This window comes from Engystomops pustulosus, chromosome 9, assembly GCF_040894005.1.
Source record: "Engystomops pustulosus chromosome 9, aEngPut4.maternal, whole genome shotgun sequence".
In the NCBI taxonomy this organism is placed as follows: Eukaryota; Metazoa; Chordata; class Amphibia; order Anura; family Leptodactylidae; genus Engystomops; species Engystomops pustulosus.
This window is the reverse complement of record NC_092419.1, coordinates 101,889,368-101,901,410: the sequence shown is the minus strand read 5'-3', so window position 1 is coordinate 101,901,410 and position 12,043 is coordinate 101,889,368. Positions and strand designations below refer to the sequence as shown.

Sequence of the window (12,043 nt, the reverse complement as noted above, 5' to 3'; positions counted from 1 at the left end):
CCCACCTATATCCTACAAATGAATGAGGTCAGGTGGGGGCGCTGTTGTATCTAAGCCTATTGCAGGTGTATAGTGGTGAAATGTGGTACTACAAGTTATAAAAACTGCTGCTTTGTGATACCCGACCTGTGATTTTACCTGAAAAATATGGCTGATATATCTCAGAGACAGCCGTGCGCTGAGCTGCAGTTCCAGATGCAGCCTGTAGGGAGGCGCCATAGAGTAGAAAAGAGCAGCCATGTTTTATTTAAATCCATACAACCCCTTTAAGAGGAGCTCTCACCGCTCCGGACACGGCTTAGTATATGAATGTTCCTCTGTTATTCCTCCGGAAATCCCATTCAGGAGGAATAACAGAGCGTAGTATAAAGCGCAGTGTGAACAGCGGCTCTTACCTGCTGTGCCCGGCGCTTGTCTGCCCTCTGGTTTTGGTGATAAATGCGGCTGAAGTTGGACACAATGACGGGCACAGGCAGCGCAATGACCAGCACCCCGCTCAGGGAACAGATGGAGCCAAAGATTTTCCCGGCTATGGTGTCTGGAACCATGTCTCCATACCTGAGGGCAGAGAGAAGGAAACTGTAAGCAGGAATTGTACTACAGAGGGAACCTGTCAGCAGGTGTGACCATGTAACACTGCAGCCAGTGCTATGTATTGTCCCTGGACTTCTGTGTAACCAGAACGCTCTGTATGTTGTTAGTAGCAGTAGGACTGTAGAATATGATCCTATAGTCCCATAGGTTGTATCGTCACACTGCTGTGCTCTTAGCTCTCTTCCCTGCAAAGCCCCTCTGCAAAGTGTGACAATTTATCTACCAACCAGGTATGACTTTTACTCAAAGAAGAGGAAAGAAGCTATGGAGCAGTGCACAGAGCTAAGAGCACAGCAGTGTGAGGACACGTACCCATATTTCACAGTCCTGCTGCTACTAATAACAACCACAGTGGTAGGATCACACATCTCTCCCGACACAATATCAGATTAGCTGAAAGATGCAGATTTTAAATGATGTAATTCTGGCTGTGAACACTAGGGGGTGTTTTGTACGGATTCGAACTCCATATGTAGTGAGCTCCACCTAGTGGTGACTGAAGGCAAAGGAAATTTTTTATCATGCAGGTTTATGTGGGAGATTTTTTTCATAGATGAAAACTTTCAGACAAGGCAATAATATGAAGATCCTACAGCACACTGGATGTTACTGTGTCACTGCAGTACCTCATGTGGCCTTCCATCCCTCATTCATCATCCTCCACCTTTCTTATTAGTAATAGTCGCCGCGCTATTTATGGCGTCTCCCATTTATCCGCGGAGACGTGTAATAAGTAGCTATTAAGGAGATATGACAGACACCAGCGGAATGTCATTATGAATGATGAATATGATGTGCACAGCAGCGCAGAGTATTTAAGACCAGGCAGTGTCCTACTTGGTACAGGGCAAGGAGTGAGGAGAGGGAGGAAGGACATGGGAATTCAGCAGCGCAGAGTATTTCAGGAGACTCATCATCCTCATCATCTCCTGCACAGATCTCTCGCCGCAGGATCGGAGCAAATGATTTTATATTAAGGGATTATATTGAGGGATTTACAGAACCGATCCAGACACGGCAATTACCAGCGCCTCCAGGACCTGTGGATAATGGATCTATAAGATGTGCTGCGTCCTGCGGGTCTACTTAGAGATGTCGCTCCAAACGGCAGGAGGAGAGGCTGGTGAACACAGCGCCACTCTACTGGCCGTGTCTGGTACTGCAGCAAGGGATGTGGGCCTGGTACAGCGCCACTCTACTGGCCGTGTCTGGTACTGCAGCAAGGGATGTGGGCCTGGTACAGCGCCACTCTACTGGCCGTGTCTGGTACTGCAGCAAGGGATGTGGGCCTGGTACAGCGCCACTCTACTGGCCGTGTCTGGTACTGCAGCAAGGGATGTGGGCCTGGTACAGCGCCACTCTACTGGCCGTGTCTGGTACTGCAGCAAGGGATGTGGGCCTGGTACAGCGCCACTCTACTGGCCGTGTCTGGTACTGCAGCAAGGGATGTGGGCCTGGTACAGCGCCACTCTACTGGCCATGTCTGGTCTGCAGCAAGGGATGTGGGCCTGGTACAGCGCCACTCTACTGGCCGTGCCTGGTACTGCAGCAAGGGATGTGGGCCTGGTACAGCGCCACTCTACTGGCCGTGCCTGGTACTGCAGCAAGGGATGTGGGCCTGGTACAGCGCCACTCTACTGGCCGTGTCTGGTACTGCAGCAAGGGATGTGGGCCTGGTACAGCGCCACTCTACTGGCCGTGTCTGGTACTGCAGCAAGGGATGTGGGCCTGGTACAGCGCCACTCTACTGGCCGTGTCTGGTACTGCAGCAAGGGATGTGGGCCTGGTACAGCGCCACTCTACTGGCCGTGTCTGGTACTGCAGCAAAGGATGTGGGCCTGGTACAGCGCCACTCTACTGGGCGTGCCTGGTACTGCAGCAAGGGATGTGGGCCTGGTACAGCGCCACTCTACTGGCCGTGTCTGGTACTGCAGCAAGGGATGTTGGCCTGGTACAGCGCCACTCTACTGGCCATGTCTGGTACTGCAGCAAGGGATGTGGGCCTGGTACAGCGTCACTCTACTGGCCGTGTCTGGTACTGCAGCAAGGGATGTGGGCCTGGTACAGCGCCACTCTACTGGCCGTGTCTGGTACTGCAGCAAGGGATGTTGGCCTGGTACAGCGCCACTCTACTGGCCGTGCCTGGTACTGCAGCAAGGGATGTGGGCCTGGTACAGCGCCACTCTACTGGCCGTGTCTGGTACTGCAGCAAGGGATGTGGGCCTGGTACAGCGCCACTCTACTGGCCGTGTCTGGTACTGCAGGAAGGGATGTGGGCCTGGTACAGCGCCACTCTACTGGCCGTGTCTGGTACTGCAGCAAGGGATGTTGGCCTGGTACAGCGCCACTCTACTGGCCATGTCTGGTACTGCAGCAAGGGATGTGGGCCTGGTACAGCGCCACTCTACTGGCCATGTCTGGTACTGCAGCAAGGGATGTGGGCCTGGTACAGCGCCACTCTACTGGCCGTGTCTGGTACTGCAGCAAAGGATGTGGGCCTGGTACAGCGCCACTCTACTGGGCGTGCCTGGTACTGCAGCAAGGGATGTGGGCCTGGTACAGCGCCACTCTACTGGCCGTGTCTGGTACTGCAGCAAGGGATGTTGGCCTGGTACAGCGCCACTCTACTGGCCATGTCTGGTACTGCAGCAAGGGATGTGGGCCTGGTACAGCGTCACTCTACTGGCCGTGTCTGGTACTGCAGCAAGGGATGTGGGCCTGGTACAGCGCCACTCTACTGGCCGTGTCTGGTACTGCAGCAAGGGATGTTGGCCTGGTACAGCGCCACTCTACTGGCCGTGCCTGGTACTGCAGCAAGGGATGTGGGCCTGGTACAGCGCCACTCTACTGGCCGTGCCTGGTACTGCAGCAACGGATGTGGGCCTGGTACAGCGCCACTCTACTGGCCGTGTCTGGTACTGCAGGAAGGGATGTGGGCCTGGTACAGCGCCACTCTACTGGCCGTGTCTGGTACTGCAGCAAGGGATGTTGGCCTGGTACAGCGCCACTCTACTGGCCATGTCTGGTACTGCAGCAAGGGATGTGGGCCTGGTACAGCGCCACTCTACTGGCCATGTCTGGTACTGCAGCAAGGGATGTGGGCCTGGTACAGCGCCACTCTACTGGCCGTGTCTGGTACTGCAGCAAGGGATGTGGGCCTCGTACAGCGCCACTCTACTGGCCGTGTCTGGTACTGCAGCAAGGGATGTGGGCCTGGTACAGCGCCACTCTACTGGCCGTGTCTGGTACTGCAGCAAGGGATGTGGACCTGGTACAGCGCCACTCTACTGGCCGTGTCTGGTACTGCAGGAAGGGATGTGGGCCTGGTACAGCGCCACTCTACTGGCCATGTCTGGTACTGCAGCAAGGGATGTGGGCCTGGTACAGCGCCACTCTACTGGCCATGTCTGGTACTGCAGCAAGGGATGTGGGCCTGGTACAGCGCCACTCTACTGGCCGTGTCTGGTACTGCAGCAAGGGATGTGGGCCTGGTACAGCGCCACTCTACTGGCCGTGTCTGGTACTGCAGCAAGGGATGTGGGCCTGGTACAGCGCCACTCTACTGGCCGTGTCTGGTACTGCAGCAAGGGATGTGGACCTGGTACAGCGCCACTCTACTGGCCGTGTCTGGTACTGCAGGAAGGGATGTGGGCCTGGTACAGCGCCACTCTACTGGCCGTGTCTGGTACTGCAGCAAGGGATGTGGGCCTGGTACAGCGCCACTCTACTGGCCGTGTCTGGTACGGCAGCAAGGGATGTGGGCCTGGTACAGCGCCACTCTACTGGCCGTGTCTGGTACTGCAGCAAGGGATGTGGGCCTGGTACAGCGCCACTCTACTGGCCGTGTCTGGTACTGCAGCAAGGGATGTGGGCCTGGTACAGCGCCACTCTACTGGCCGTGTCTGGTACTGCAGCAAGGGATGTTGGCCTGGTACAGCGCCACTCTACTGGCCGTGCCTGGTACTGCAGCAAGGGATGTGGGCCTGGTACAGCGCCACTCTACTGGCTGTGTCTGGTACTGCAGGAAGGGATGTGGGCCTGGTACAGCGCCACTCTACTGGCCGTGTCTGGTACTGCAGGAAGGGATGTGGGCCTGGTACAGCGCCACTCTACTGGCCGTGTCTGGTACTGCAGCAAGGGATGTTGGCCTGGTACAGCGCCACTCTACTGGCCATGTCTGGTACTGCAGCAAGGGATGTGGGCCTGGTACAGCGCCACTCTACTGGCCGTGTCTGGTACTGCAGCAAGGGATGTGGGCCTCGTACAGCGCCACTCTACTGGCCATGTCTGGTACTGCAGCAAGGGATGTGGGCCTGGTACAGCGCCACTCTACTGGCCGTGTCTGGTACTGCAGCAAGGGATGTGGGCCTGGTACAGCGCCACTCTACTGGCCGTGTCTGGTACTGCAGCAAGGGATGTGGACCTGGTACAGCGCCACTCTACTGGCCGTGTCTGGTACTGCAGGAAGGGATGTGGACCTGGTACAGCGCCACTGTACTGGCCATGTCTGGTACTGCAGCAAGGGATGTGGGCCTCGTACAGCGCCACTCTACTGGCCGTGTCTGGTACTGCAGCAAGGGATGTGGACCTGGTACAGCGCCACTCTACTGGCCGTGTCTGGTACTGCAGCAAGGGATGTGGGCCTCGTACAGCGCCACTCTACTGGCCGTGTCTGGTACTGCAGCAAGGGATGTGGACCTGGTACAGCGCCACTCTACTGGCCGTGTCTGGTACTGCAGCAAGGGATGTGGGCCTCGTACAGCGCCACTCTACTGGCCGTGTCTGGTACTGCAGCAAGGGATGTGGGCCTGGTACAGCGCCACTCTACTGGCCGTGTCTGGTACTGCAGCAAGGGATGTGGACCTGGTACAGCGCCACTCTACTGGCCGTGTCTGGTACTGCAGGAAGGGATGTGGACCTGGTACAGCGCCACTCTACTGGCCATGTCTGGTACTGCAGCAAGGGATGTGGGCCTCGTACAGCGCCACTCTACTGGCCGTGTCTGGTACTGCAGCAAGGGATGTGGACCTGGTACAGCGCCACTCTACTGGCCGTGTCTGGTACTGCAGCAAGGGATGTGGGCCTCGTACAGCGCCACTCTACTGGCCGTGTCTGGTACTGCAGCAAGGGATGTGGACCTGGTACAGCGCCACTCTACTGGCCGTGTCTGGTACTGCAGCAAGGGATGTGGGCCTCGTACAGCGCCACTCTACTGGCCGTGTCTGGTACTGCAGCAAGGGATGTGGGCCTGGTACAGCGCCACTCTACTGGCCGTGTCTGGTACTGCAGCAAGGGATGTGGACCTGGTACAGCGCCACTCTACTGGCCGTGTCTGGTACTGCAGGAAGGGATGTGGGCCTGGTACAGCGCCACTCTACTGGCCATGTCTGGTACTGCAGCAAGGGATGTGGGCCTGGTACAGCGCCACTCTACTGGCCATGTCTGGTACTGCAGCAAGGGATGTGGGCCTGGTACAGCGCCACTCTACTGGCCGTGTCTGGTACTGCAGCAAGGGATGTGGGCCTGGTACAGCGCCACTCTACTGGCCGTGTCTGGTACTGCAGCAAGGGATGTGGGCCTGGTACAGCGCCACTCTACTGGCCGTGTCTGGTGCTGCAGCAAGGGATGTGGACCTGGTACAGCGCCACTCTACTGGCCGTGTCTGGTACTGCAGGAAGGGATGTGGGCCTGGTACAGCGCCACTCTACTGGCCGTGTCTGGTACTGCAGCAAGGGATGTGGGCCTGGTACAGCGCCACTCTACTGGCCGTGTCTGGTACGGCAGCAAGGGATGTGGGCCTGGTACAGCGCCACTCTACTGGCCGTGTCTGGTACTGCAGCAAGGGATGTGGGCCTGGTACAGCGCCACTCTACTGGCCGTGTCTGGTACTGCAGCAAGGGATGTTGGCCTGGTACAGCGCCACTCTACTGGCCGTGCCTGGTACTGCAGCAAGGGATGTGGGCCTGGTACAGCGCCACTCTACTGGCTGTGTCTGGTACTGCAGCAAGGGATGTGGACCTGGTACAGCGCCACTCTACTGGCCATGTCTGGTACTGCAGGAAGGGATGTGGGCCTGGTACAGCGCCATTCTACTGGCCGTGTCTGGTACTGCAGCAAGGGATGTTGGCCTGGTACAGCGCCACTCTACTGGCCATGTCTGGTACTGCAGCAAGGGATGTGGACCTGGTACAGCGCCACTCTACTGGCCATGTCTGGTACTGCAGCAAGGGATGTGGGCCTGGTACAGCGCCACTCTACTGGCCGTGTCTGGTACTGCAGCAAGGGATGTGGGCCTGGTACAGCGCCACTCTACTGGCCGTGTCTGGTACTGCAGCAAGGGATGTGGGCCTCGTACAGCGCCACTCTACTGGCCGTGTCTGGTACTGCAGCAAGGGATGTGGACCTGGTACAGCGCCACTCTACTGGCCGTGTCTGGTACTGCAGGAAGGGATGTGGGCCTGGTACAGCGCCACTCTACTGGCCATGTCTGGTACTGCAGCAAGGGATGTGGGCCTGGTACAGCGCCACTCTACTGGCCATGTCTGGTACTGCAGCAAGGGATGTGGGCCTGGTACAGCGCCACTCTACTGGCCGTGTCTGGTACTGCAGCAAGGGATGTGGGCCTGGTACAGCGCCACTCTACTGGCCGTGTCTGGTACTGCAGCAAGGGATGTGGGCCTGGTACAGCGCCACTCTACTGGCCGTGTCTGGTACTGCAGGAAGGGATGTCGGCCTGGTACAGCGCCACTCTACTGGCCGTGTCTGGTACTGCAGCAAGGGATGTTGGCCTGGTACAGCGCCACTCTACTGGCCATGTCTGGTACTGCAGCAAGGGATGTGGGCCTGGTACAGCGCCACTCTACTGGCCGTGTCTGGTACTGCAGCAAGGGATGTGGGCCTGGTACAGCGCCACTCTACTGGCCATGTCTGGTACTGCAGCAAGGGATGTGGGCCTGTTCTAGGTATTGGGGTAACAATGTGTGAATGGGATACCATTCTGTCCATTTCTGCATATACATGTAACCGCCAAGTCTGTGCCCTCTGCGAGTGTCACAGGAACCGCCAAGCTTGATACCTTCTGTAAAAGCAATTTAAGGAGAGGTGCCCAACAATAAAGTGGCGCAATACCCCTTTAAGAACCTTGTGTGTACAGTCTTGTATATAACAATGGAGGATGAACATGTTATTCATGCAGACTGCCAGGCCCGGGAGGTGACAGCGATGCGAGCGTGTGTGACGCTGCCAGGCACATCAGATACAACCAGAATGAGCAAGAACCCAGAACCCTCACCCCCAGCCAGAGGAATTATCTACAGCACTGACAGAACCATCCGGACGGGTGAACTGCAACACAGAACTGCAATCAGACTCTGCGGATATTGTTTTCTTGGAAACTTCCCTTTGTAGAGCTGCAGTTTGTGCTCCAGAGCTGAACTTCTGACCATAGACTGCTGCCTGTAGTCACCGGGACATACAATGAGATCAGGGGATACACAGGGGCCCAAACTGGGGCAACTGCCTCTGTCCAAAACTTCTCTCCAGGGGTCTGTATGAAGGTTCTAGAACCTGGACATTGTGTAATAGCATCTGTAGCCTATACCTGGAAAGGCAATAGTTAAATGGGGGTGAGATGCTATCCAATTATGTGGCTGCATTGTTAGCTGAAGTGTGATTGGAGAGGTGCTACTCCAGGGGAGTATAAAACCCCTGTGAAGTCCAGAACTCAGGGTCCAGTCTCTTAGCACATGGACAGAGTGAAGAGAGAGACAGTGTCAGTACACCTTCAGTACTGACACAGAACCCAATCCCAGGACCTGAGTCAGGAGACTCTAGCCCAGAGCTGCAGCTTCCACAGTTTGGACACAGCTCCATCCCAGGCTGCATGTACTACCAGGCCGGTGCACTACTACTGAGGACCCTCTCCATGACCACTCCAGTAACCAGAAACCGAATCTGCTGCTGTTATGTTTGGCCGTTGCCTGCTGTTCAATAAAGAACTGTAAGTTGATTTGCACAATGTTGCCTTCGTCTGATCCCTGGATATGGCTGTCACCACCATGGGCTTCCCCATCCATTACTCAGGGACTCATCCTACAGACACTTCAGTGGTTGCCCCAGGGAGAACCAGTACCACAGCCTCTCCCTCCATATTTCTTGCACACACCACCTGCTGGAGACCTGCCAGGCTGTAGGACATCCCTCCAGTCCCTATACCAAACACCGTGACATCAGCGTGCCTAGGCCGCAACTGCCAGCCACTCCGGTATTCTGGGCCCCGGCTGCCTCCAGGCCCCAAGAAAGGGCTAGGCCCTGGTGGCGTCACGAACAGGATATCTACTTCTGTGCCTTATACTGGCTGTATAGACTGTGCTGCCATCCGGATTAAGGCCCAAATGATTGGGATTTACAACATAAGCTGAGTTATTTTCTTTCCACATGCTGTCAAGTGCTGCTCCAGCACCCAGGAGGTTAATCCCTGCAAAAGAACTGTGTCAGCTCTGCTACATCCGACGCTGCAGCCCCCAAAGCGTTAACGTCTGGAAGTCTGTGTGGCGCAGCAAGGCGTTCCAAAATCCTCACTGGCGGGAAACCAGGCTACTCACTAAGCTCCGCCCCCTGCGCATGTGGAGGAAAGTATGTTGGAGGAGGAGCCGGAGCGACTGCGGCCCAGCGAGGAAGAGGGTTAATCTTGGATTTCGGTGCAGGCCGCGACCAAGCCTGCCGATGTGTGTACCAGGGCCCCGTGGCCTATATCACAGTGACTGATATCATCTCTCCCTTAGCCCTGGCTGTGGTACAGTCCGGCCCCCCTGCAGAGGACCACCATTGTCCCTTAGGAGGCCCGGCTACAAAAGGGACTGTCTTAAAGGGGCCTGACCCCTTATGTAAAGATACTGACCAGGGTGCTGAGTACCCAGGACCACCTGCCAAGAGACCCAAGATGTCCGGTGAGAACGCTCTGCCAGCTACAGAGGCTGCCACCGCCAGCTTAGGAGCACCCCCCAAAAGCTGCAGGTCAGTCCGGGAATTACACTCTTCCTATTGCCAGCCACTCCAGTATTCTGGGCCCCCCACAATACAGACACCACTACAGCCCCCATCATCACCTGACCACAATACAGACACCACTACAGCCCCCATCATCACCTGACCACAATACAGACACCACTACAGCCCCCATCATCACCTGACCACAATACAGACACCACTACAGCCCCCATCATCACCTGACCACAATACAGACACCACTACAGCCCCCATCATCACCTGACCAAAATACAGACACCACTACAGCCCCCATCATCACCTGACCACAATACAGGCACCACTACAGCCCCCATCATCACCTGACCACAATATAGACACCACTACAGCCCCCATCATCACCCGACCACAATACAGACACCACTACAGCCCCCATCATCACCCGACCACAATACAGACACCACTACAGCCCCCATCATCACCTGACCACAATACAGACACCACTACAGCCCCCATCATCACCCGGCCACAATACAGACACCACTACAGCCCCCATCATCACCCAACCACAATACAGACACCACTACAGCCCCCATCATCACTCAACCACGAGACACTACTACAGCCCCCATCATCACTCAACCACAATACAGACACCACTACCCTAGTACCCCACATAGACAGCACTACAACCCCCATCATCCCCCGACCACTATACATGAACATATTACACTATAAAGAGAGCACTACAAACCCCATTATGCCCCAACCACATTATAGACGACACTACACCTCCCATCATGGACATGAGCCTAATATGCTATATAGACAGCAGTACAACCCCCAACATCACCCAACCACTGGACATGAGCATAAAACACTATACAGAGAGCACTACAACTCCCAGTGGACAGATGGGAGCACGTTGTGGTCTGTGTGCCTCCAGTAATATTACTAATGGGGTAATAATCACATCACCGCGCTATGTGGAAGCGATATATGTGCTGTAAATGAGCTCCGTTCCCGGATGCTGTAATATAATCCATGGAGAAACACTGGGAATGTAAGTGCAGAGCCTGATGTATGGAGCCCGTCACATGTAATGTCTGTAATATGTATATCCAGAACTGGCTGCTCCCTCTCCCCTCTCACAGCAGGAAGTGCCAGAAGGCAGGTTCACACTTTGGTACTACGGACCTGGGGGTCACCTGACTACCTTAAAGGGAACCTATCAGCAGATTTACTCGTCCCCTAAGGTTGGAGATGAAATGTTTAGAATTCCATAGGTTCTATAGCACCTAGAAACATGCTGCTGGTGTCATATTAAAGTCATTTTCAAGACTGCCTTAGACTTGTAGTTCAGTGATCTAGAGTTAAAGACATAGGGGCTCATTTACTAAGTTCCTTGCGCCAGTTTTCTGTAGCACATGTATTTACAAATACATGATATGTGGCGGCCATGACCCTATTGTGGCGCTGCTTCACTATCCTTCAAGCATCACAAATTTCGGGGGTTCTGGTGCACAGTCGGACCGTGTCACACGCGCATGTTAAAGGTGCACCAAAAAAAAAAGGTGCACTCTGTTGGAGCAGTGCTGGGGGCACCGGGTTTATGATGAACTGGCGCCCACTGCAATGCTCTTAGTACATGTGCCCCATAGTTAGAGAACTGAGCAGCCTGCATGGCAGGTTCTGCAGAAAGTCTGATGCTATCTGAAAGATGAGATTTTTATCTTTAATATGACACCAGCAGCATGTTTCTGGGTGCGTCTGAAGTGACCCTCCTTCTGCGGCTTCTCAACTTGACTCATCTCAGGTAAAATCTGACTCTTCTCTCCTCTTTTTCACATGACTTTGGAGGAGATTTTTTTTTAGGTATAGGGAGCAGTGTAGGTATATACAGCTGTCTCCTCTCTGTATAGGGAGCGGTGTAGGTATATACAGCTGCCTCCTCTCTGTATAGGGAGCAGTGTAGGTATATACAGGGATGTATAGCTGCCTCCTCTCTGTATAGGGAGCGGTGTAGGTATATACAGCTGCCTCCTCTCTGTATAGGGAGCGGTGTAGGTATATACAGCTGCCTCCTCTCTGTATAGGGAGCAGTGTAGGTATATACAGGGATGTATAGGGAGCAGTGTAGGTATATACAGGGATGTATACGGAGCAGTGTAGGTATATATAGGGATGTATAGGGAGCAGTGTAGGTATATACAGGGATGTACAGGGAGCAGTGTAGGTATATACAGGGATGTATACAGTGTCGGACTGGCTTTCTTTAGGCCCATCAGAGAAAATCAATTTAGGGGCCCGCTCTTCATTTAACTCCACGAAATATACTCTAGCAGCCTCCAAATTTTGGTGCTTTCTGATGGACCTCTGGAGTTCATTATTGGGTTGAGCCAGGGCCCACCGGAGGATCCTCTGGTACTCTGGTGGGCCAGTCCGACACTGGATGTATAGCAGC

General features: G+C 55.0%; 1 protein-coding gene across 3 annotated transcripts in view; it reads right to left on the bottom strand.

Annotated features, from left to right (window-relative positions):
• KCND1 (potassium voltage-gated channel subfamily D member 1) overlaps window positions 1–12,043 on the bottom strand; it is a 40,850-nt gene that overhangs the window by 6,770 nt on the left and 22,037 nt on the right. For all 3 annotated transcript variants that reach the window (XM_072124927.1, XM_072124926.1, XM_072124928.1), the window contains exon 3: window positions 396–558. In XM_072124927.1, the coding sequence (XP_071981028.1) occupies window positions 396–558 (163 nt within the window). The remainder of the gene's footprint in view (window positions 1–395; window positions 559–12,043) is intronic.